This window comes from Notolepis coatsorum (genome assembly GCF_963971535.1).
Source record: "Notolepis coatsorum genome assembly, chromosome: 2".
NCBI lineage: Eukaryota > Metazoa > Chordata > Actinopteri > Aulopiformes > Paralepididae > Notolepis > Notolepis coatsorum.
Window position 1 is genome coordinate 16,219,753 of NC_140166.1, and position 27,224 is coordinate 16,246,976.

At 41.6% G+C, this 27,224-nt stretch overlaps 1 protein-coding gene across 2 annotated transcripts; it reads right to left on the reverse strand.

Annotated features, from left to right (window-relative positions):
- Window positions 1–1,531: 1,531 nt before the first annotated feature.
- On the reverse strand, window positions 1,532–25,083 carry kazald3 (Kazal-type serine peptidase inhibitor domain 3). Of its 2 annotated transcripts, none has more exons than XM_084307540.1 (5): window positions 24,798–25,083; window positions 24,080–24,622; window positions 13,937–14,097; window positions 6,441–6,588; window positions 1,532–6,148 (listed from the first exon to the last, which is right to left on the reverse strand). In XM_084307540.1, the coding sequence occupies exons 2-5, from the start codon at window positions 24,606–24,608 to the stop codon at window positions 6,054–6,056; spliced, it is 933 nt and encodes a 310-aa protein (XP_084163666.1). In that variant the 5' UTR covers window positions 24,609–24,622; window positions 24,798–25,083; the 3' UTR covers window positions 1,532–6,053. The 2 variants fall into 2 exon arrangements, with proteins under 2 accessions (XP_084163666.1, XP_084163667.1); XM_084307541.1 differs by having other exon boundaries at window positions 24,789–25,083.
- Between the last annotated feature and the right edge of the window lie 2,141 nt (window positions 25,084–27,224).

The window sequence follows — 27,224 nt, forward strand, 5'->3', positions numbered from 1 at the left end:
CACACTAAGTCCAACATGTTCGGGAAACCAGTCTATAAAAAAGTCGGTAATCGTCGTACCCTAACCTCTCATGTGTGTGTGTGTAATGCTCACGATGCCTCGTTGAGTCATGACTATAAATGTAAAACGTAATTGTTAATGATACAAATATTGTCGTATTTATAATTATTATTATAATTATTTAATTCCGAGGATGTCTGTAGAATCGACGTGAACGCAATCACCAATGATTTCTCCCAAATTAAGCCCAAAACATTGTATGTTACTACTGCACTTTACTGTTACATTTGTACTCTGGTTGGACGCCAAACTTAATTTTGTTGTGCTGTATGATGACAACATTTGAATCTAATCTAATCTCATTTTGATCAGTCGCAAATTGCTTTCGCGTTGCCTCTGGACTCGTCATAGGTCATGTAGGTCACAGGTCATGTGCACACAGTCCTCACAGAGGGTAAGCACAACGGGAGGTGCAATGTTTAGCCTCTCCTTATAAGGAGCTGGCGGGGCGTTTCTGTATGCAAATTCAGGTGTACGAGAATGCGCTTCCAGTTTAAGAATGAGTGACGTTCTTCATTCATGGGAAGCCAGCTGCAATCATTTTGGCCACTTACGAAGACCTTTTCACACGTTCAGGCATCCGGAGGAGGATTTTTGTAAATTTGTTCGTACGAACTTCTTGTTCATGTTTGATCATGAGGTCCAATGTTCTCAGGAAGTTTCAGTCAGTTTTGGGCAATTCCAGCGTTATGTTACATTCAGAGAGAAAATTGGAAACTTAACTTAACATTGACAAGGCATCGATTTGAATTGGAAGTATAATTTACACATTTTAGTTACACTTATTGAGATAAAGATGAACCTGCAGTAAAAAATCATTTTACCTTTTGGATTTTGAGATAGGTGACAAAATACACAGCGTTATAGATGTTATGGAAATGGACAAGCTTTTTGGACTCACTGAACACATGATGAAAACTCTGTGAATATCTTTTTCAAAGAATAACATGTTTACTATCACTTTGTATGGAAGGGTTTGAGGTACCCAAAAAGCACATTCAGGAAAACCTGGCATTTCCTCTCAAGGAATGAATCACAAAAAAGTGCCGTTATGGATGTTACATTTTTGCGTTATGGATGTTACACGTCTGAAATAGACAAAAAACACTATCAAAAATAGGGCTTTACCCACATGTGTTTGACTTCGGTGGACCATTTTGAGGGTCAAACCAGTCTGGATTCATGTTGTAGTCTGAAAAACTTTCAGGAAATGGTACTTCCGGTTTTGCACTCAAACAGGAAGTGGACCGGAAGTAATGTTACTGTGACATCACAAATGTTCTAGAATGTTTGATTATGACATCATACTGTGACATCACAAATGTTCTAGAATGTTCTATTATTACATCATACTGTGACACCACAAAAATCACACAAAAAAAAATAATAATATATATATATATATTTTTGGTCTTAAATTGTTTCAAAATATCAGTCATTTCTGAAAATAAATTACAAAAAGTTTTTGGAAAATAGCTCTTTATTTGATTAACATAAAAAGTGTTTTCTATACAGAGATATCGACATTGGTAAATATCGGTATTGGCCAGAACAGCAATATTATTATCGGTTAAATCAGAAAATGAGTTTTGGAGCAATTCCTGTGAACCTCACCATGAAAAAGAAAGTTATAAAAAATCAAGTCCAATTCACTCTGCCTGGACTGGTTCAGAGAAATGGTATCTCCCTCTTTTAACCATGTGAGGATTGAGGTGTTCACGAATCTGATCAAAACTGACCCAGGACTTGTCCTCTTTGGTTGGAAGTGCAAAGACCAGGCCCGATTTGTAATTTTTTCGGAGAAATTGAATTTCAGCCCCTGTGTTGTCTTGCTGTGTGACCAATCCTACAAATTGCCTGTTTGTTTTGTTTGTTGTCTCAAACTCAACGAGGAGACAATCCCCTGTCTTGATGGTAGGTGGGTGACAGTCGACCTCGTCAGAGGATACAGGTGGTGGACGTCTGGCCTCCTCAATGTGACTACTGGCTTGTGTGCACGAGACAGCTGGGGGTCTGGCTGTTGACAAGAGAGGTGGTCTTGTCAGAGGAGACAGGTGGTCTGGCCAATTCAGAGGAGGAGAGAAAAGTGTGATGGTATGATGTATCAGCGGTGGAGTACAGCTTGTGTTTGATCTTCCCCCATGATACAACCGCGATGTGATGCACTCCCTGTGTGCCATGAAGGGTGGGGACATCTGCCCACTTGGCCTCCAGCTCCTGTTTCTCACTGAAGCTCTTGATCGCCTCAGGTATCACCTCGTCAACAGATATGTTTGGGCACCTCTGCCCAGCGACTCTGGCAAAGTCGGCAGCAGTGTTGACAACTCCCGCCTGTCTGCTGACCACGGCTATGCTGACTGCTCGCTTGACCGTGCCTCCTACTCCGTCAACGGCTCCCTTGCCATGGCTGGTGGCAAAAAAGTGCCACTCAACGTGGAGGTTGGGGAACATTTCCCGGAAACTTGACGATAAAAAGGCCCACACATTTTTTTTTTGAACTGTGTCATGTGGGGATGTTTTCTCCTGATGTTTTCTACAATCTTTCCCATAAAGGTTGCCACAGCCTTCTTGTCATGGTCCAGGCTGTCACTCACCACCACATAGGACAAGGGATCGGCGTCAGACCAGGCAACGGAGGTGAAGATGGAGATCTGCTTCTGATTCCAGTGGGCAGACTGGATCTCATCCTGGTACGCCGCCGTGTAGTTCTCTGCGAAGTCCACTTGCAGAACCACAGAATCTCCATCTGCTTGGGTGGTCGCCTTCTTCTCCTCAAACGCAGCACTTTGTTTTCTTTTTATGAAGCAGTGCTTCAGAAATTGTGGTGCACTGCTTGTGAGAAGACGAAGTACATCTCCTAGTACCCCAGTCTTCTGGACCTTCATTTGCACTCCACCGACCGTCTCCCAGGCATACCAGGTGGTCTTCAGTTGTTTATCCTCATCTGGTATGTGGTCCACAATACTGTTCCGGAACAGTTTTGCATCTCTGCACTCCTGGCAAGTGTTCAGCATGCATTGTGGCTCATCAGTGCTGCAAACCACGGAACTGACTAATTCTGTCGAGCTCTTAAAGACTTTGCGAGGAACATGGCGCTGCACACATTCCAGGAGAAGGGTAGTGTTTTCATGGTACCTACACAGACACATGTTCCTTGGCGTTTCTGAACAGAGACAGACATGAGGTGGCCGGAGTTCAGCAAACTTGGATTTGCCAATTACAATGTCGGGATTGTCCTCCTTAAAACAGCGGTAAGCCTCCATAAGGGACATGGACATGTGGCGTTTCTGAACCCTCTGCTTGACTCCTTCTCTTATGGTCACTGCATCCTTCATTCCTGGGGCCTGTCTTGAAATGTCGTCCCTGGAATAATACTAATTTACTTTCTGTTTGGTTTCATTTGGGGTTTCTGTGTTTTTTGGGGTGGGTTTCTTGTCACAATACTCGGCAAAACAATAACAAATACACATGTAGGCTGAGCAGACGCGAGGGGGAGATGGTCGACAGCAGCCGATTAGCAGTAGGCTAACGTGGACACTGCTTTGCCTAGACCAACAATGTGTGAAAAAGTTGTGTCTGGAAATATGTTGGATTTTAATCAAACAAGGAGTCATAAAATACTTCTGATTTAAATCAAACAAAGGGGTCATAATCGGACTTAACAACACACATTCGCAATGTAACATCCGTCACTCGCAATGTAACATCCGTCACGGTAACATCCATAACACTTGTAAAGAATACAAAAAATAAGACCAGAATGACTAATTGTTGCTAATATGTCATCTTTATAAAAGTTAGCTTTGCTTAGGAAGTTTGGTTGACATTGCATTCCAGATGCATGTTTTATGACAACTTTTCCTGGAAAACGTTATGGATGTTACATTCGCTGTCCCATAAAGGGGCATTATAACAGCATGCTTCACCTGCCAATAGAAAGACACAAAGTACATAATTGATTCACATATTGATACAACAGACCTTCATGACCAAAGGTGAGGTTAGAAAAATATCTCTTGATTTTTTTTTTGCCATTCTGGCCATTCAGAAAGTCATACAATTAGGTTTAGGAAATTAGGAAATTATTTTTTTTACATCATTGTGTCTCCTCCTGTAGTGTGAAAAAACATGCATTCTCATAAATATTACGATCAAATCTATTTTGTACTTCAAAATATAGACCTTGATGATACATTTGAAATTGGTTTGGTTATGATCATGTTATTTAAATTTTTTCATGGTGAGGCTGACAATTGCATGGAATTGCGCTTTTACAAGAATTGCTACTACGGGGGAAGGGGGTTAAGAGGAGCTACTAAGTTGGACATCAAGCTAAATCAGCTGGGTAGAGAGAGAGAGAGAGAGAGAGAGAGAGAGAGAGAGAGAGAGAGAGAGAGAGAGATAGATAGATAGATAGATAGATAGATAGATAGATAGATAGATAGATAGATAGATAGATAGATAGATAGATAGATAGATAGATAGATAGATAGATAGATAGATAGATAGATAGATAGATAAATAGATAGATAGATAGATAGATAGATAGATAGATAGATAGATAGATAGATAGATAGATAGATAGATAGATAGATAGATAGATAGATAGAGAACGAGAGAGAGAGAGATAATGGAGATGTCTCGCTACGTCATTAGAATTTTGCTCAGCTCTGACATATGATCACAAATGATGATGAAAAGAAAAACAAAACTACACCTGTGGTAACCAAAGAAAAACATTAATTTAGACCCAGCTTCTAATCCAGACCAGCCTTTATTAGTCAAAATAGTGTAGATAAAAGGTAAAGGGGACTTAAATGAAGTTTCACGGTATGCAGGGTCTATTATAAACCCACATTCACACTTTTATGTCTCTTTCTGTCCATTTCATGTATTATTATAATAACATCCGAGGTCTCAGGTTGCTGCCGCTGTGCTGCTCAGCTGGCCTCCTAACTGTTCCCAAGCTAGTTTAGTTCCAACTGTGCTGCTCAGCTGGCCTCCTAACTGTTCCCAAGCTAGTTTAGTTCCCACTGTGCTGCTCAGCTGGCCTCCTAACTGTTCCCAAGCTAGTTTAGTTCCCACTGTGCTGCTCAGCTGGCCTCCTAACTGTTCCCAAGCTAGTTTAGTTCCCACTGTGCTGCTCAGCTGGCCTCCTAACTTTTCCAAAGCAAGTTTAGCTGCAAACATTTAGGCTTTACATGTCGTGATGCCTGGCCTCACAGCGCCAACTGTGGATGGGTTTGTGTGCTTTTACTGATTGTCAAGCCAGTAACAACCAGTGCCGACTGAGGAGCTAACATGGGCGTTGTTGCCCCTGGTAGCTACGTTGTTCCCAGGCCTACCACAGTAAGAAATAGTACATCAGTCATTAAAAATATGAAAACATTCCCACATTTTTTATGTACGACAATATCTAGGGACATTCCTCGTTTTCTTTTTTTTGCCTGTTTTACAAGTTTCATACTCCTTGCTGTTTTACGGGAGGTCAGTCAGCGGAGCACTGATGATGGAGCTGAGACAATGAGTAGCTAGTTAGCTATTTCAACAAACATTCTGTAGACAGCTTCTAGCTAACAGCTCAACACTGATGAACAGTAGAGAGGCTGAAGCCAGTACGGAGAGTGTATAAGCCAATCACAGCGCAATATCGGAGGTCACAGCAGTTCGTCATGCTGGAGCTAAACTCACTTGGGAATAGTTAGGATGCACAAAGCTGTTGTTGATTCCGTTGATTGACCGGGGAGGGCTGTTCCATACGCTCTTCCTATTCAGAACCCTCAAACCCTTTTGGACTCCAGAACTTGAGAACTCTGAAAAACATCAGTCAAGTCTGCAACGGCTCAGTCTGCAAGTCCTTAGTCTGGATATTGAGATTCGGCGTCAGAGTGATACTGAAATGTCTGCCACAAAATGGCTGCAGATGGGAACTGTGACATTGGTTGAAGGCAAATGACTCTGGGAGACGTTGTAGTCCACTTCCTGATATGTCTTTAGTAATAATCCTCTTCGTATTCTCTGGGGTGGCTGTACTCCATCAACTCCCTCATCTCTGACACACTCTCCCTCAGATAGGAAGACAGTTCCTCTGTAGATAGACAGACAGACAGACAGACAGACAGACAGACAGACAGACAGACAGACAGACAGACAGACAGACAGACAGACAGACAGACAGACAGACAGACAGACAGACAGACAGACAGACAGACAGACAGACAGACAGACAGACAGATAAACAGCTGTTGAAGAATATGTATTCTGAAAATTGTTGGGAGGGTAAAAAACGCTTCATTGTATTGTATTATATAAGTCTAAATTGTATTGTATTGTATTGTATTGTATTCTATTCTATTGGATAAATAGTGTCATTGTGCTACCTGGTCCCAGAATGCCTAACACAGCAGAGGCGGAGACAGAGCCCAGGTTGTTACGGGCAACACAACGATAGGTCCCTGAATCCCCTGGCCCCGCCCCCTCAATCTGCAACCAACTGGAGAGCTCGTACTTCAGAGGACCGCCTCTAGACTGGAGAGAGAGAGAGAGAAACCAAGAAATAGACGGAGAGGGAGGGACAGAGATACAGAGAAATAGACAGAGAGGGAGGGACAGAGAGACAGAGAAAGAGTACAACCACAGTCTGACACTGTTGACCACTAGGAGCTGCCCAGTACAACCACAGTCTGACACTGTTGACCACTAGGAGCTGCCCAGTACAACCACAGTCTGACACTGTTGACCACTAGGAGCTGCCCAGTACAACCAGTACATTTAGAAACAGACTTATAATGGTGAAGGATTTTAACATGGTCTCTGTCCTGGTAAATACCAGTGGCCATTAGTGACTGGGCGGGTCCTCTCTAAACTGACATCAGATCAGCAGTGAACATGAACAACAACATGAACATGAACATATCTGCAGGTGATTTTCAATTTTTTCATCATCATGTATTTAGCCTTTTACTCGCTAGAATAGCCAAACCATTCGAAAAAAGATCGCCGAAAATTCTATTCAGCCAGGTCCCATCCGACTTTTAAAAATGCTTCCTAAGCTGTTGGCAGGAGACACTGTGTGAGTGAACACAGAGCACAATTGTGTTATAAGGTAGTAAATTATATTGTACAGTCATAAAACACAGTCGATGTCCTCTTAAAACTATGCTTGAATAAAAGGCCACTCAGCAGCCTGGTGCAGCAGCAGAGTAATATAACACTGCTCTAAAATTGATGGCATTCACTGCTGGCTTTGATCCAATCCTCTATACAGGATAGATGATTAGAATCAGTGCTCTAGTGACCTCTGACCCTGCCCAAGGTTCCACCTGTGACTGTTTCATATGGTAGGTTTGTTGGCAGCAGTTCAGTCCATTTTGTTTTTTTACTTCTGCATTCACAGTAGTTGTACAGAATGTAAGATTAACTGACCAATAAGATTACATAATTTTGGATGTAACAGACAAGCACTAGTAGCAACCGGTCTGATAGTCGTGTAAGAAAAACAGTTTAAAGGTGCTATAGATGACATTGCCACACTATTGAGTTGACTTTGTACCTTAGAGCGGGGAAAAGGCGGAATATATGAGAAAGACCTAGACAGCTCTCTAAACATCTAAATGTCTATAATATGTGTATCAATAATAATCAAACCGTAAACAAAGAGGCCTATTAACCCATTTAGACCTGAAACGCCTGCTAATTAGGGCTGAGCCCAAACGTTCTAACCTTCGTTCGTTACGTTGGCATTCGAATTCTAAATCAACATTTAAATTTTTTTCTTTTTTTTTTAATAATAATTATATATATATTTTTTTTCATTTAATCAGATTAATCACTTTATTCAAATTGAGGATTTAGTTTGAGGATATTTATAAAAAAAAAAGAAAAAGAAAATCTAAAAAAAAGAAATCGAAATATTTTTTGAACAATTCTTTTTTAATTAAAAAAGAATGTTCGAACGTTCGTTCGAAAAACCCTGACGAAGTTCGAATCCCAAAAACAGGCTTTGGGGACAGCCTTACTGCTAATAATTCATTATATAGCCTACATATACACACAAATGTGTTTCCCGGTTAGATCCTAATATGAAAAACGATGTGATTTAATGTTCTATGCCTTACCTTGACTTGTATGCTTGTTTTATACTTATTTTATGCCTGCACTTGCATTGCTCTTGATTTGCCAATTTTGTGCTAATTTTATGCCTGTCTTTGTTTACTGCTGTATGGAAGGTGCTATACAAATATAGTTTATTATTATTATTATTATTATTATTATTATTATTATTATTATTATTATTATTATTATTATTATTATTATTATTATTATTATTATTATTATTATTATTATTATTATTATTATGTAAAGTAATCATTTCAAAGAAATAATACATCCACAGAGCTTTTCGAACGGTGCAGAATAAAAGTATTGCTATTCCCTCCAAGAAATTACTGATTAAAATACTTGTGTGGGTCCAAAAGGAATGTTGTTGTTTATGTGTGCATGTATCCCCTCCCTACTTCCGATTTCCCCACGTAGAATGCACCTGATTGGATACATGACATGCTGGTGCTCTATTCCGACATCTAGTGGCTAAATGTTATCTATAGCACCTTTAAAGTTGTGAGGCAAATAGACATTGTAGTGTACAGGTACTGTGTGTATGTATGCAGCCCCAGACATAACATGCCTACATGTTAAAGTGGCTGAGGATCAGTGGCGTCGTTAGCCCTGGGCTTCCGGGGCTTTAGCCCCGGATGTTTTTCTCCTAGCCCCGGACCTTAAAAAAAATTGTTTTTTTTTATTTCAGCATCCCCATTGTCTGTGCTGAATGTTTGTTAGTGTTTGGTATTTTTTTTTGGTTTTTAGTACTTTTAAACATCCATTTTTAGTAAGTAGTTTTCATTTGATCCTATAATTTTTTCATTCACCGATTTGTGGACTTTTTTTTTAGTGTCCTGAAAGGCGCCTTATAAATCAAATGCATTATTATTATTATTATTATTATTATTATTATTATTATTATTATTATTATTATTATTATTATTATTATTATTATTATTATTATTATTATTATTATTATTATTATTATTATTATTATTATTATTATTATCATCCAGGAGGGAAAAGACACTTTGGATAGTATAGGGACTGCATCTCTGCCTGTCCTGACCAGGAAACACTTTGCAACTGTGATCTCCTCTGGCAATAGTTGGATATTGTAATGTGTGGCGAGGGGTTGCAGCAATTCCACTGAGAGAAACTGGTCTGAGGCTGGATAACATGCCTGTATGCCTCTCATAAGTTGTTATCCAACTCATGAGAACCTGCTCTCAAGCTCTTGCAGCATTCTGTCTGTCTCAGCTGATCTCCTGAGCTGAGGTCTGAGCTTGTGCCACAAGATGACTCAACTACATACTCGTCCATCCTTTTCTGCTTCCTCCTTTGGCTGGTAGTATGTTCCTCAATCCAAAGGCCCTTACATATGGCCTTTGTCCTGTCATACATGTCCACTGCCATCTCTGAGGTGCGATAACCTTTGAGTGTGTCCTGCACTGTGCTTTTAGATGTGCACTTTAACGCAGAAGCACCTGGAGCCATCCATACCCATGTCCAGTGTCCACTGACGACATGCTCATGATACTGTGATAAACTATAATAAGCTTTAATCGTACCCTGGTTCATTTCCTCGGACAGTCCGGTTGGTTTCGGGTGGTGTGAAAGCTCATTCACTCTTGCAAGTGAACCCTGCTGCGGTTCATTTGAGATGTGAATGCAAAGCGGACCAAAGGCAGGAAAAGACCCCAAAATCATTTTTTTTTATGAGAACACTGAAACATATGTATATAATGAAACACACAATACAGTTTTTTTCCCGATTGCTTAAAGCCCAACATCCAGGTTAAACCCTACTGATCAATTATGGGTAGTTTACATCATTGGTATATAATTTCATTATTTTTTTTTTCCATTTGACACCGGAAATGCCACTCCGAAAGAGTTAAAAAGGTCCACGCACGAATAACATGCACGCGCGAATCAAAAAAGCTTATCAAACGCCGACGTCACTACAGGTGCATATTAATGAGCCAAATCTAAAAGCTTATCAGACGCTAGCACGGCCGTGACGTCACTTCAGGAAACGTATGCGTTATGCTCGTCCGGGTCATAGTACTACTCGATATATGGCGCTGGCTAACGTATGTCTACTGTCGTGAACCATTTGAGATCGGGGCATGTAGAGGAGTTTGGGGAACGAGTAAAATCATGTGCAGGTCCTCTTCTCAGACCTGTGTGGCAAAGCACTACACACGCATCATGCAAGCTACACGTCGCTGCATGTTGATCAATGGTGGCCCACTCGGTGCATCACAGTGGGCTACTGTTGTGCTAACAACAACCGCGGTGTCCGGCTTGTCGATTTGGGGTGGTTCTCTCCTCTTTGTGTGCCCCCGTCCTCCCGGGTGTCCTGCCGGGGAGCTTGTGGACGCGACAACAGTGGCGGCCGTAGCGTTAGTTAGCTCATAGCTATCGTGTACCACTAGCGTTACGGCGGGCTCGAGCACCCTACGGCTGCCGCCGTTGTCGCGTCCATGGGCTCCCCGGCAGGGTACCAGTGGGGACGGGGGTGTACAGAGAGGAGAGAACCAACCGTCGGGATATGTTGTTAGCACAATAGCTACCAAGCTAAGCTATGTTAGCTTATAACGGTGTACACAATATGTACAACGACACAATGATTTACATTATTACAAATATGGTAACGTGGTTGTGGCTTTTACAAATAGTGGTTAGCTTTAGAGATGGATGGCTATGATCACGGAGCAATAGTGTTGTTAGGTGAAACAGATACATTTTCATTCGGCTAGTAGTAGCAAGGCTCTCAGTGCCTGCCACTAGCTGTGTGTGACTCTCAGCGCCCCCTGGTGAGCCCCCTGGTGCCCTGCACCTCTTGTGACGACATCATTTCGATTACACACGCACGTTATGAACCATTGATTAAAATATCCACGTGCGTGGTGATTGTGTTGGGCAGACAACATTTTTGATAAAAACGCTAAAACTGGGTCAATTTCAATACTTTTTTCCCCTTCTTCATGAAAGTCACCGTTGGCCTAGTCCACATTGTTTATTGAACAAAAATACAACATGAAGGTTGGCCTTTAAGCATGATTTTGAAAACGGGGCCCGGTGTTTCAAAACACACAATTAGCACAACCACACACACAATTATCAGAACACCTCAGATCCTTTGCTAAATTAAACACTTGTCAAAACCATACACTAATTTATAAAAACTACATTTTGTTACCATATGAAACATACGTTTCATATGACTTAATTCAGTTTGAACCAGTTACACACACTGCTGTGCTTAACCTAAAACACATTTAGCAATTCTACTTCTCAGTGATTAGAGTACTGTAAGTGAAGTACGCAGAGAATGTGCACATATACAATAAATTCACCAAACACTACACAAGACCAATGCTGTAGACTGATGCAAATATAATTTATTTATCTACATATACCCAAATCAATGATGCAGACTGATGAAAAAAAAAATCTCTCCATATACCCAAATCAATGATGCAGACTGATGAAAATATAAATGTTCTCTTAACCAAATCAGTCAACATTTCAACATGGAGAATCACAACAAAACATGTCCCAGTTTTCATGCTACTATATGTGCATAACACTGTAAGCTCAGCAAATATCAGACAAACATAAGATACTGTATCCAGTACAGGTTAAAATTACAGTAAAACAAAAACAATTTTGAAAAAGTACAGAAAATACTAGACATTATCTCTTTGCCTAGCTGGATCTGGCAAGAGAATTTTTTGTTGTGATTCTCCATGTTGACATGTTGACTGATTTGGGAAAATGTATATTTTCATCAGTCTGCATCATTGGTTGTCTTGTGTAGTGTTTGGTGAATGTATTGTATAATTTCACGTTCTCTGTGTACAGTACTTCACTCTCCTTCCATTTTGGTTGAAGACAGGTGAACTCACCTGCTGCATTTGTATAGTGCTTAAACCTGATTGGTGTATCTACAATTAAGCAATGGTGTGTTTGTGCATCTGATGGCTGTGTTTAACCAATTGGCTCATATGTGTGGTAATTTGACATTCTGTGTCTAATGTAATGCAAGTGTGTTTAGTGTTTTGCAAATCACTGTGTGTATTGTTTTGCAAAAAGTGTGAGGCTGACATTGTGCTTATAGGGGTGCAAATCTGGGCCTATGTTTTGCTCCTTGAGTGTAAGGTTTTGATAATTGTGTAATACTTTTGATTTGAGTGTTTATGCAATTGAAGAAAACTGTAAAGACTAGAGATTAACTGTTTATTTATTTTTGTACATAGGCTGTGCATATGTTTGTTTGTTTGTTTATTTGCTTATGTGTATGATTCTTAACTGTGTTTTTATTTTGTTATTGGTGTATGTGTGTATGTGTGTATGTATGTACAGTATATGTATATATATATATTATATATATATGTATATATATGTGTATATATGTATACTATATTTGTACTCCTGTTGGGGCCTCTTGTTCAATCAATGTTTTATCTGGCTAAATAAAGGTTAAATAAATAAATAAGAAATAGATGATTTGGTCCTGTTAACTTTGAATTTTCTATGGGGACTGCCCAGATCCCTCTCATGGACATGGACCTCACTTTGAGAACCTCTAATGATTCTAGTTCTTCAAGAAGAGACAGAGCCGGCTGTTCTTCCTTAGGAGGCTCAGGTATTTTAATGTGTGTGGGGAAATGTTGTTCATGTTCTATCAGGCAGTGGTGTCAAGTGTGCTCCTCTACGCCGCTGTCTGTTGGGGTGGTAATACCACGGCCAGGGATGCCAGGCGGCTGGATAAGCTGGTCAAGAAGGCTGGCTCAGTGGTGGGGAGGAGACTGGACCCACTGGGGACCGTGGTGGAGAGCCGCACGCAGAGCAAGCTGCTGGCCATCATGGGCAATGCCAACCACCCTCTCCACCACACCTTGGTGGGGAAGAGCAGCAGTCGCAGTGGACGGCTCATCTCCCTGCACTCACGGACTGAGCGGCACAGGAGGTCCTTTGTCCCCACAGCCATCAGACTGTACAACAGCGCAATATAGTGCGGGGGACCTGACCTCTGACCCACACACCTGTTTTTACACCTGTTTTATACACTGTTTTATACACCCGTTTTATCTAATCACGCTCCTATTAATATTGATGGATATGATTTAAATGAATTTTATCATGTGCTTATTTTTTATTCATGATGCAGACATAACGTGTAATAACTGAATGAGAATGGTCAATGTCTGTATACTGTGTGAGCTGAGATACCCTGAATTTCCCCAAGGGGATTAATAAAGTATCTATCTATCTATCTATCTATCTATCTATCTATCTATCTATCTATCTATCTATCTATCTATCTATCTATCTATCTATCTATCTATCTATCTATCTATCTATCTATCTATCTATCTATCTATCTTCAGTATTCATCTCTAATTACTCTAAAATTGTGTATTTCTGTGTTAAAAAAAGGGGGGGGGGGCCCCCCTTCCCCCACCCGGGCTGAAGCCCCCAATGTTTTCTAACCCTAAAAACGCCCCTGCTGAGGATAGAGAGCGACGTCTGGTAATCTGAAAGTTCCTGGTTCGATTCCCGGCTCCTGAGTGTTATCTAAGTGGTTATGGAAGCGGATATAGACCACTAGCTTAAAACTCCAGAGAGAGGTGTTTTTGGACAAAAGTTAGGCTAGCTGGTCTGTATCTGCTTTCGTAGGCTACCTTGCAGGCGGACCGTTTTCTACTGAAAGCACAGACATTTCTTGTTTGACTCTGGAGAATAAGTGCATTTCCTTGAATACCTGGATAGAGATGTGTGGGTCATCTCCAGGCAGGATAACATCCTGTCCTTCCTTCCTCCACTCCACCAGCGCCATTGGGAACGCAAAGACCTCACACAGGAACACCAAGCTGCTGCCTGTAGAGTTCATCTGGTTCTGAGGAGGCACCTTTATTATAGGAACTAGGGGAGAGGGGGAGAGAGAGAGGGGGAGAGAGAGAGAGAGACAGACAGACACAGAGAGACAGACAGACAGAGAGACAGACAGAGAGGGAGAGAGAGAGAGAGAGAGAGAGAGGAGAGAGAGAGAGAGAGAGAGAGAGAGAGAGAGAGAGAGAGAGAGAGAGAGAGAGAGAGAGAGAGAGAGAGAGAGAGAGAGAGAGAGATAATTGAGGTTCGTGTGAGAGAGCAGGGCGATTACGAGTGGTTTCCTCTCCTGAGGCACAGACTGGCTGAGACTATAAACCTTTCTAGAGAGAGAGAAAGAGAGCAGTAGCTTTGGGGGAAATTATAGACTGGCCTCACACTGCCCCAGGGTGGAATGGCATTTTGGGTGTGCGTGTGTGTGTGTGCGTGTGCGTGTGTGTGTGTGTGTGTGTGTGTGTGTGTGTGTGTGTGTGTGTGTGTGTGTGTGTGTGTGTGTGAGTTGGGGGTCCATAGTGAAACAGTCTAGCCTAAAGAAAATATCTGCTCCAACAATCTACGTGTGTTTAGTTTCAGCCAGAAGGCTGTTCTGGTCACAGTGAGCCACATTATGAACACACGTACAGAAGACAGGCTCCTCCCCCTTAACCCCTTAACCTCCGCAGAGACATCACACTCCACCCTAACTTACAGTGCAAATCAAGAGACGCTTTTGTAATCAGCAATCATAAAAGTTTGCTGCAACCAAAGCGTAGAGAAAAAGAAATTACCAACTTGATTCCATACTGTTGGGTCTATTTCTACACAAGGCAATTAATGCAATGAATTAATGAATCATTACATTTATATAGTGCTTTTCTAGACACTCACAGTGCTTTACAATGTAGAAGGGAAATGACCTCCTCCACCACCAATGTGTAGCAGCCAAGCTTGGGCTACGTGGGCTCAATGGCTGACACTAGCACCAGATACACAACACACAGACACCACACACCAGATACACAACACACAGACACCACACACCAGATACACAACACACAGACACCACACACCAGATACACAACACAATGGCTGCCAGACACTAGCACCAGATACACAACACAATGGCTGAAGACTCAGGACACAGGGATGGCCAATTTAAGCTGCTGTAAGTGGTATTTTGGCATGAGAATGTTTACATTGACATCTTTCAACAGTGAAATCTACCCTCTTCATCACAAGCATCACTGGTGGTGGGACTGGGGAGTATTGGGCAGTAAGACGTTATGTCATGTTATTACTTTCCCAGTAATACGTCATGTCATGTTATTATTTTCCCAGTAACACGTTATGTCATGTTATTACTTTCCCAGTAACACGTTATGTCATGTCGGAAACAGTTAGGAGCTGATCGTGGATTTTTGGAGAATACAGCAGGGGGCACTGTGGATAAATGGGGCTATCGTGGACAGGGTGAGCAGTTTTAAGTACTTGGGAGGGCTGGGCGATATGACGATATTATATAAATATCGGGTACAGTTCATTAACGATACACTTTTTAAACGTATCGTGGATATCGTGATGTTTTGCCCTCGCGTTAGAGGCCGCCGCGGCTGAGATGAGACTTACAAGCGCAGTGCTAAATGCTTTCCTCTCCCTAGTAGTTATGGTTAGATTTATATATTGGGGGGGGGTATATCATATTTTTCATATAATCAAAAAGTGGTGGAGCAAGATCATACCTTTGCTCCCCCAAGTTCAATAGTGGGAGAGCAGAGATGCTCCGAATGCTCTTATGGCCAGGCGTCTATGATTCACTGATACAAAGTAAAATAGTGCAGTGCAATAAAATAGTTAGTAAAATAGAATAAAATAATGCAATAGTGCATTGCAATAAAATAGTTATCATCGTATTTTTTCGGGAGGCCGGTAAAAAGTAGTCGAGTTGGCTTGAGATAAAGGCATGGATCTGGTTTTCAGCGTCCTTTTGATTTATAAATGGCCGTACTTTAGCTATGTTTCTAAGGTGGAAGAATTAAGTTTTTGTCAACTTGTTGATTGTGATTTAAAGCTTAGGTCTGAGTCTACCATAACACCAAGACTTAACTCACTCAAATACAGTTAGCAGCTGGATAGACCACAGATGGAAATTAGCCTCTGCTAAATCTGGTGCAAACATATTTTCATGTAACAATGATGAATTGTAAATTTTTTTTTTTTTTTTTTTTTTTTAAATAGATTCTGGGCTTTTCAGAATACATTCGGGGCTTGAGCCCAAGTAGCCACCCCCTAGCCCCGCCCCTGATCTACACGCACATACATGCACGCAAGCGCACACACCTAGCCAGAGACAGAGAGGCGGTGGCTCGGTGCTAGGGATGCCCCCTGAAACCCAGGAGTAAGCTCCGACGTTAACGGTACTGCTATCGGTAAGTTAGTCTATGAGCGGATTAGCTACGGAGCTAACAGAGTGTACCATCCATCTGCGACGCAACAGTGGCAGCAACAGTGGACACGGAGTAATGTTAACGTTATGTCGAGTTCATACTACACTACACGTATGAACTCGACATAACGTTAACATTACTCCGATTTCCATGACGTGTTTAATTAGCAGCAATCTGTTGTTGAAAATGTAACGTTAACCAGAGAACCGGAAATGGAATGCGAGGACAGGAAGCCGTCATGAAGTCGGCTTCTGGCCCTTGTAGTCATATATATTGTAGTCTTTTAGTCTTAACTAAAAGATTTTAACAAAATAAAAAGCAGCAGCACTATTGGATAACTGAGTCATGTTTGGGGAGTAGGACATTTGTTTCAGTTTTAGCATGATGTTTTATAGATGGCTAGGTTAAACACAGGTTTTTGTTTTTAAGAGGGGGGGTTTGATTTGATTGAAGTTTATTTCAAGTATGCAACACAACAAACAAACATCAAGTACAGATATAGCCTTAAGCCGTTCAAATAATAAATGTATACATACATGTAAATAAATAAATAGTTACAATATGTAATCTAATAATCTAAATCTAATCTAATATATAATCTAAAAAACGAAAGGCTAAAATGCTAAATATATAATATAAGAATCCAATAATCTAAATCTAATATAAAAATGCTAAATGCATGAGTCTTTTGTCTTTAATGTTCGCTTGCAAACTCAAATACTGTCTTGGTAAGCCTCATAATGAATTGTTTGGGGAAAAAAGGAAAAACATCGTGATGTGTATCGTGTATCACCGAAAGGTCAGAAAATATCGTGATATCATATTTAGGCCATATCGCCCAGCCCTACAAGTTGGGAGTCCACATCACCTGACATGGACAACACACATAGACTCTGTGGTAAAAAAGGCGAAACAGCGCCTCTATCACCTGAGACAATTAACTCTTTAATTGCCAAACCCGAGATAAGTCGGGTTAACTCGCCATGTGTTGGACACTAGAACCCGAGATATCTCGGGTTTTGGTCGTTTATTCTTTTATTCAATATTTTTATTCATTATTCATCCAGGGACCTTGGTGTTACCATAGGGAATGAGTCTGAGATCGCCAAAGTGCAATACCGGCCGCATCCAGCTAGACGGCGGTATCGAGCACCCTTTGAAACCTTATATCTTGGCCTGTGCAATGGTCAAATGTCTCCGGGCGCAGTTTTCTGGGTCGGGCCAGTCAAGCGGTTCTCCCGGTTGCATTGAAGCGCGTCAAATGCTCCTGATCCATATGTTGTGGTGGGTTATGTCGTGGACCAAATGGACATCGGATGGACCAGATGGCGATCAAACAATTGGAATATTATTTTTGGAATACTCCTGATCACAGGTAAGGACTATCTGACGTCAATTCTGGCTTGATCGTGCAATGCTTTTATACCGATCGAGCTGATCAAAGTTTTTAGTGTTCAATACGAATGCCGTTACTGGCAATCAAATAATCTGAAACGACCCCCCCCCCCCCCCCCTTTCATGCATTCATGATGAAACTTAATACCTATTATATAGATTTTATTTGGGAATAGTAGCGTGTCCAGGCAAGAAACGGCAACGCTTATAGTAGGATTCACGTATGAGGCTATAACACAGCCTTTCGGGAATTACCCCAGACCACTCTAAAACTATACTTATATTCACCACGGTATAACACGGGAACGTATGGATGAAAAAGATTATTCTTTTTCACATATTGAACGATAGATAGTTGATGTCAAATGGGCCATAGTATTGTATCCATAGCTATAATATAGAATATAGTTATAGCGCGGCTAAGTGGCGCAGTGGGCAAGGCGCTCGCCACTAGTGCAGGAGATGCTGGGTTCGAGCCCAGCTCTCGGCATTGCTACCAGCTTGGCTGGTCGTTCATACTAACACAATTGGCAGTGTTAGGGGTGGGAAAGCTTGTGGGTGGGTCCTGGTCATTGTAAACAGCGACTCCTACAGTTCGGTCGGGGCGCCTGCTCAGCGAGGAAAGGATCTAAGGAGGGTAGTGTGATCCTTCCACACGTTACACCCTCTCAGTGAGAGTCCGCGCTGCCAGGTGAAAAGAAGCGGTTGATTGGCTACACATGTGTCGGAGGAAGCATGTGATAGCCTCCACTCTCCCAGACCGACTGTAGGGGGTAAGTGCGCAGCGACCAGGAAGGGGATTGGGAATTGGCATTTAACGACTAACATTGGGATGGGAGAAAAACGGAGGAAAAAGGAGGGGAAAGAAGATTTAAAAAATAAAAATAAAAGAATATAGTTATAGCTCTACAAACAAGGTGACGCACTCCTATCTTTTAAAGCGTGGCATTGCTACAACGGGACCCGTCTAATAGCTGGCGCTGAATGAGTTAAGGAAGGTCAGAGTATCGGGGAAGATACTCCACTCCTTCTATTCCGGGGCTGTAGAGAGCATTCTGACTGGAAACATCACTGCCTGGTTTGGAAACAGCACGGCCCAGGACAGGAAGGCCCTACAGAGAGTGGTGCGCTCAGCAGAGCGTACTACATGTATTGGACTACCACCCCTGCAGGACTTATATAACAGGAGGCGCAAATCCAGAGCCTGCAGAATAATGAAAGACCCCACCACCCCAACAACAGCCTGTTCAAGCTGCTGCGGTCAGGCAAGCGCCTACGCACACACGCAGCAAGAACAGAGAGACTACGGCTCAGCTTCTTCCCCCAGGCCATCAGAACACTGAACACTTAACTCTCCACACACAAGCACACATGAGCACACACATACACACACACAACCAGGCACGGAAATCCCACGGGGGACATCCTGAGAAAGATATGATATGTCCCCCCCAATATATCACTGTAAACATAACTATGTAATTCAATGAAAGAACTTGTGCTAATTATAGACACTTAATAGCGAGTTTTTAAGTTTCCAGAGATTGCGACACCCCCCCCCCCCCGCATTTCCTTCACAATGGTTTGATCAACTGCCTCTCAGCACACAGTCAGTGGTGCATGATGCAGATAGGCTACACCACTACAGTGCGTGCGTGGGAATATCACCGTGCAGAGTCTGTCATTGGTCGCAGACCTTTCCAGTAAGTTGTTCAAACAAATGATATGTTATACATTATGTCATGTTATTACTTTCCCAGTAACACGTTATGTCATGTTATTACTTTCCCAGTAACACGTTATGTCATGTTATTACTTTCCCAGTAACACGTTGTCATGTTATTACTTTCCCAGTAACACGTTGTGTCATGTTATTACTTTCCCAGTAACACGTTGTCATGTTATTACTTTCCCAGTAACACGTTGTCATGTTATTACTTTCCCAGTAACACGTTATGTCATGTTATTACTTTCCCAGTAACACGTTGTCATGTTATTACTTTCCCAGTAACACGTTGTGTCATGTTATTACTTTCCCAGTAACACGTTGTCATGTTATTACTTTCCCAGTAACACGTTGTCATGGTTATTACTTTCCCAGTAACACGTTGTCATGTTATTACTTTCCCAGTAACACGTTGTGTCATGTTATTACTTTCCCAGTAACATGTTGTAATTGTATTACTTTCCCAGTAATGAGTAAAGTAAGGCTTTACAATTTCCAAAATAGTAATTATATTACAGTAACTAATTCAAGTAACGCTGTGTTACTGCGTTACATCGTTACAATGTGTTTTTGTTGTCCTCCTAACGTTAGATTACATTTATACGCAGGGGTGTAAAGTACTTGAGTAATTGTACTTCATCACAATACTTAAGTACTGTTTTGGGGGATTTGTACTTTACTTGAGTATTATTAGGTTTGTATACTTGTACTTTTACTCAATTACATTTCAGAGAAAAAATACATACTTTTTACTCCTTACATTTCAAATGCAGACCTACAAAGTACAAAGTACAACTATTTTAATTAGTATATTTGTTTCTCTGGCTGAACTAACGTTAACGTTATTAATAATCCTGCGGCCACACTTTATTTAAAAACAGCCAATCAAATCCCCATCAATGGAAAATGAACCCGCCCATACCCATGCTGATTGGTCGTTGTGCAAGACTAGAAAGCGGGGATCTTTGATTAAACACCTGCTATCAGAAGAATAGACAGTCAGAAAAAAAGTTTTTACTTTAACTTTTTAGTACTTAAGTACATTTAAAAGTAGAAACTTTTTTACTTTTACTCAAGTGTGTTTTTAGCCAGATACTCTGACTTTAACTTGAGTACGATTTTGAGACGGTACCCACTACCCATACTTTCACTTAAGTGCAATTTCTGGGTACTTTTTACACCCCTGTTTATATGCGGTCCTCGGTAGATGACGTGTGTGCGTGAGTAGGTCAGAGCGAAGTCACTTCGGCTACTAGCCAAAAAGCAGCAAGAGAGGTATCGTTATGCGTTCTATAGCTGTCTGCTGTAAACTACGTGGGGGGGAGCAAAAGGTTTGCAACCACGAAAAATACGACATCTAATTTGATGAAGCATTCTGACACAATGTGAAACTTGATGCTGACAGGGAAGCCTCTACCAGCGCCAGTGAAGGATGTAAACAAAACAGAAACGGAATCTTAGATCAGGGCAAACACCACCTGTGATTGGAGGAGGTCTGAAGAAGTTCGTCGCTGGGTATATCATCGAGGAGATGTTACCTATTTCCACAGTTGACTCGCCCCCATTTTGATGTGTGCTGGCTACCTCGAGAGAGAATATACAGTGATGGAAGCTAACCTGAAGGCCACACTCCTTAGTGTGAGAGGTAGACTTTGTTTTCACCACAGCTGACATCTGGACAGCTAAACAGGTTGTACATAACTTTTTTGGGGGGGTAAGCGAAAGTAGCGAGTAACGTAACTAGTGACGTAACTAATTACTTTGAATTGAATTGAATTTTGAATTGAAATCTTTATTTCGAACATGCAATGAATACAAACAAACAATAACAAAAGCAAAAAACATCTCAATCTACATGTTCGAAAAGGAGTAGGAAGAAGTATACACTTATTTAATCCTACCCCTTTTCCACTACTCAAATGAGTGTACTATTTTAAAACATAAAAAAGAAGAAAAAAAAATATATATGCAAAACAAAAAAAACAAAAACTATATATGTAAAACATGAATGAAATAAAATAAAAATGTAAACACCCGTGAATATCAAGTCCCTTCCTCATAATTTCCTTATACATCAGTTTGAATTGTCTCATGTTTGGACATTGCTTTAGCACCACATTTAGACAGTTCCACAGTTTCACTCCACATATCGAGATGCAGTGTCTTCTCATGGTAGTGCGTACATTTAGCACTTTTAAATTGTGTTCTCCCCTCAGATTATAACCCCCCTCTCTATCAAAGAACAATTCTTGAATGTTTCTTGGAAGTGCATGACTTTTTGCTTTATACATTAATTGTGCCGTTTTAAATTCCACAAGATCATTTAACTTCAATGTCTTTGACTCCAAAAACAATAATGTTAGTGTGATCACGATAACCTGCAATGTGAACTATCCTTATGGCCCTTTTTTGGAGTATAAAAAGTGGTTGTAGTGTAGACTTATAATTGTTTCCCCAGACTTCAGCACAGTAATTTAAATATGGTAAAACTAGTTAACAGTAGAGAATGTAGAGTGATTTTCTATCCAGAATGTGCTTTACTTTACTCATGACTGAAATGCTTCGTGAGAGTTTAGATTGGACATGTTTTATGTGAGGTTTCCAACATGTTTCCTAGGTCTATTATTACACCTAGGAATTTATTTTCATAAACTCTTTGATACAAAGTAAAGTAATTTGTATTACTTTTTAAAGGAGTAATCAATAATAAGTAACTAATTACACTTCCTGAGTAATTTGGCCAACACTGGTGGTGTGTAGTGTCCTCCATCCTGCATCTATCCTGCATTAGTACTACAGTGCATGGTAGCCATGGAAATAGCATTAGTACTACAATGGTAGTCATGGTAACAGTCATCCATCCTGCATCTATACAGTATCTTGCATCAGTGCTGCAGTCACAGCGCAGCATCAATGTCTTGGTGACATTCACAGGTTGTGTGAAGAGGGGGGAGGCTTGGATCTATCCAGTGCACTGTTGAGCTGTGGGCTTGTTTCTGGCATGAGGTTCCAGCAGTGTGACTACATGACATGTAGGGCTCCAGGCTCCATAACCAGAAGGTTGTGGGTTTGAGTCCCCAAGGAGTCTATGGTAAAGACTAGGGGTTTCCCCAACGTTCCTGGCCAAATTCAGGCCTCTTGACATCGAGGCCACCTAATCATCCCTCTCTGTAATTGGCTGATATCAATCCTTCCCAGCCATTGTATGTGTACTGACACTTGGTGGCCCACTCCGGCCAAGGCTGGCCTCTACACAGAGATGGTGGAGGAGGCCAACTACCCTCTACAAGTGCTGTATAAAGAAAAGTGCTGTATAAATGCCATCATTCATCATGTCACCCATTCATTCCACAGAGAGTACAGGAATATGTTTTAATGAACCTGGCTCCCAGTGTAAGAGACTACATCTACTCAGGTTGGGTCCCCCCCCCCCCCCACATGACAAGAGTACTAGTATGTTTTAATGAACCTGGCTACCAGGACAGGTTTAAATTTAGAGTCATCAACATAGCCAACATTCTGAACGCCCTTTGACGCCTTGGAACTTTAGGCCAGGGTTAGCTATATATAGCAAGGTAAGGGTAGCAGTAATATAAAGCCAGTGTTGGGTCCCCACCCAAGGCTTGGACATCACAACACTGATCTAAATGCCTTATTTCCTCCCTGAAACACATCGGTTCTGTCTCGAAACACTGGCCGCTTGTCCACGGATCAATAAAACGTTGTTATCCACGCCACATTAGCACATAGCGCTCTAAACACACCGGAGCCTTCACTTCTTAAAACGGGATCACGTGATGTTTTAATTCTCATACATCTGTCAGTGGCGTTTAGACAAACAGACTTCTCTCTGTTCACTTTTAAAACCCAGCGACACACACCTGCCACCAGAACACGTTTCCTCTGTTCAGAACACGTCTCGTGTCACAACCTCGTCGCTGTATTGTGTCAACATGTTAAAACATGTGCCGTGTTGGAAAGTAATCACAGCTGTGTAACCAGACAGACAGACAGACACAGACAGACAGGTACAGGTGGCTACAGGACTACAGTCTATATTGGTGGTTCTCAAAGTCGGGTCCTAAGACCCCCAGGGGTCCAAGGGGGGGGGGGGGGTCCTGGTGGTCCCCAGGAAAATGGGGAATTCATAGTTTAATTTCACTATTTGATTCAATAAAGTTAGTACCATGACAGAATAAGAATGACTCCCCTGCTCTCTCCTCTGTTAGTCTGTCTCTCCACCTACAGGTTATGGATTTGTGGATTATATCACATGTAACTGATGTCTAGATAGATGTCTAGATGTCTAGATAGATAGATAGATGTCTAGATAGATAGATAGATAGATAGATAGATAGATAGATAGATAGATAGATAGATAGATAGATAGATAGATAGATAGATAGATAGATAGATAGATAGATAGATAGATAGATAGATAGATAGATAGATAGATAGATAGATAGATAGATACCTGTTTTACATGGTCCTTTGGTTTTTATTTTCAGTTTGGGGTCAGAGAACGATGCCTCTTTAAACTGACAGCTGTTCATGTAAGTCTTGCCGTCGCTACCACACAACACCGCCTGCTCCTCGCAGACACACAGCGGCTCGTCTGCGCCCTCCTCCTCATCCTCCTCTCCTCCTCCATGACCGGGGTCCACTTGGCACCGGAGCCCGGTCCCACACAAGCCGTAGAAGACGTTCCTTTTCCCCGGGTCGCACGCTTGGCCCTCCAGGTTGCCACACTCCTTACAGCAGCCGCAGGAGTCAAGCACCAGCCCGGCGCGGCATCCCGTGTTCTCCGGACACAGCTCCGGTTCGCACGGCTCGCAATGGGTCCCGTTTCTGCTGTCGAACTCCTCGTCCATCCGATCGTAGTCCAATAACGGATCGATAATGTGGTCGTGTTGATCGGGGAGTTTATTGGGGAAGCCCCGACACTTGTTAATGCGCAGACACAGCCAGAGACAGAGTAGAAAGACTCCCCGCGGCGTCGGCATCTTGACTCCCTTCTCTGAAACAGTCATTAAAGGGTTACATGTTTAAATGTGTCTGGGTTTAGTGTTGGAAGCTCTCATGACATGTCTCATCATCACCAAGTTGGAGTTTTCACTCCAAATTAAAATAGTCATTCATCCAGAAGACCCGTAGTGTAGTCTGTTGTTGAAAACAATAATTACCCGGTTTACCTGTTGCGAGCCACACAGACCTGCAGTCTATAGATCCCCAAGAAGGCAAGGAATCTAATCTTCACGTTGTGTCTTTATTCCAAACCGTCCGTTTGTTCCTCCTCCTCGACGACCAAAGATTCCAGAAAGTCCAGAAAAAAAGTTCCAATAATCGATCCAAAAAGATTTCCAAGAAGAAAAGAAGTAACTAAAATCAGTTCAACACAACTGCTGGTGCTATTTCCAAACACATCAGCAAATGGTGTCAGATTTGCTTTTTCAAAGTTACACGAAACATCTTCAATCTCGACGCGCGGCACCATCTGAGCCGCGCGCGCCGCGCGGCACCACCTCTCCGTTGCGCTCCTCCCCTCGAGGCGCAAACCTATGAGAGTCCGCTACCGTGTCGGAGAGCAGCCGTTGAAGTCATTACATCTATCAACTGGAGTACAGGAGTAGACAATGGTATACACTACTCACTGCTCAAGTGCACATTAGGTCTAGTCCTCGGTTCTCCATGCACTGAACTATCATCTTTGTTCCAATTAAAGAACAAGGCTTGGGGCCTCCTAGCAAACAACATGGAGACCCTTCGGCCTTCGCATTCACTTGCTTTTAGACATTATTCACAATTTCACATTGTCACTCAGTGAGGAAAGATACATCTGATTATTCAATTAAATTCAAACCTTTATTTAAACTTGAAAGGCAACTGAGGTTTCTCTAATTTACAGTCACATCATCGAGTGCACGCAGAGTTAAAACCTTGATCTCCAACCATTGTCAATAGAGTTGTAGTTTTAATAGATTGTTATCCTTACTTGTCTTATTGTTGTGATTTGATATGCCTTTTTTGCCTAAACTCTGCAACAGAGGGGAGAATCTCAAGCTTCAATGACTGTTGGAGTTCATTCCATGAGCTAGAGGGGCATCATAGCAAAATGCAGATTTACCCTGTTCCGCTCGAGGGACCAGCCACTCTCAGAATGGGTTCCATATAGGTTCCAAAATTCCATTCCAATAATGATGTAGTATAAGGAAGTAGCTTATCAGGGCCTTAACATTTTATAAACACCAGTGTTCGTTGTGCCTCTCCATCAGCGAGGACCAACCAGCCTTCTCATAAAGGACAAGGTGATGAGTGTCGTTCTATCATTAGTGATGAATCTGAGGGCAGAGTGTTATACAGAGTCCAAGGATTTAAGGGATTTAAAGCTGGTTCTGTTTCTGTATAGGAAGCCAATTGTCTGTTGCAACCTGGAGGCGAGGTTGTCCACATGGAATTTAAATGTAAATTTCTCATCGAGCTACACACCAAGATATTTACAGTATATTCAGTGACTCGCTCAATGCTAGAACCACTTACGGTAATGATATGTGTAAACCATCATTATTCAATGTTTCTGGCTCTAGAAAACAGCATCAATTTGTTTTACTAGCATTAAGAACCAATTTAAGCTAAGGTGATTTAAATACCATATTTAGTTGTTATTCAAATCCAGCAAAATTCTGGAAGTTAGAATACAAATGTTATTTCTCTGTCCATGCATGTAAATTCTGGTCAGTCTGATCGCAAGGAAATATGCACAGCTTTTACTAAACATTTTGCTGCAGCTGGTCACCTTTTTGAAAGCGAGAGCATGGGATCTGGTAAATATATGAGAAATTCAGAACTGGATGTTTCTGTACAGACTGTAAGTCATGCCCCTCAGTTTGCCGTCCAACTACTCACTCCTAATGTATAGTTACTGGAGTAGTTGTGTAGTTCCTGCCATTTATTCCAAGAAAGCAACTGGAGGAGATAGTCTGGATGAATGAATGAATGAATGAATGAAAACTTTATTTAACAGATTGCAGAATGGGTACAATACAGTACGGCTCAATACACACAATTGTTAAGGGGATGCAGACCTGAAAAAGACATTTGTCTTGTTTCCATCAGGGTCCCCCATTTTCAATTCATATAGACATTTATGACATACACAACATACATGACATTTATGGCATAGGGACATATAGGTATTTAGTACTGATCCATTTGTGACATAAACGGTATTCAAATATATAGTACTGTTACCCCTAGATCCTGACAGAGTATATACATATGATGGGGAGGGGACTGTACATTAGGAGGGGGTGGGTGGGTGGGAGAGAAATATCCATACGGCGGGGAGGAGACTGTCTATTAGGAGGTGGTGGGGGTTTTGGGCATTTACGGTGGCCAGTTTCGAATTGCAGCCTCCCGTAGGTGCTCTTTAAGAGCGGTTTTGAATGTGGGTAGGGATTCACATTCCTTTACAGCTTTGGGTAGGGCGTTCCACATTGATGTGGCATAATTGCGAAACGTGTTTAGTACCTTGTTTGAGCCGAATCTGGGTTTAACATGATTTGTTGAGCTTCCTCTGGTGTAGTGGTTGTGGTATTCACTGACCTTTGGGAAGTATTTTG

Bases quoted from the DNA above. Each gene is read 5' to 3' on its own strand.
- kazald3 (XM_084307540.1), bottom strand. From the start codon at position 24,608: ATGCCGACGCCGCGGGGAGTCTTTCTACTCTGTCTCTGGCTGTGTCTG. The intron at 14,098-24,079 runs GTATCTATCTAT...CCTCTCCCCTAG, and splicing joins CAAAGGACCATGTAAAACAG to TTCCTATAATAAAGGTGCCT. The intron at 6,589-13,936 runs GTATTCAAGGAA...CTCTCTCTCCAG, and splicing joins ACCCACACATCTCTATCCAG to TCTAGAGGCGGTCCTCTGAA.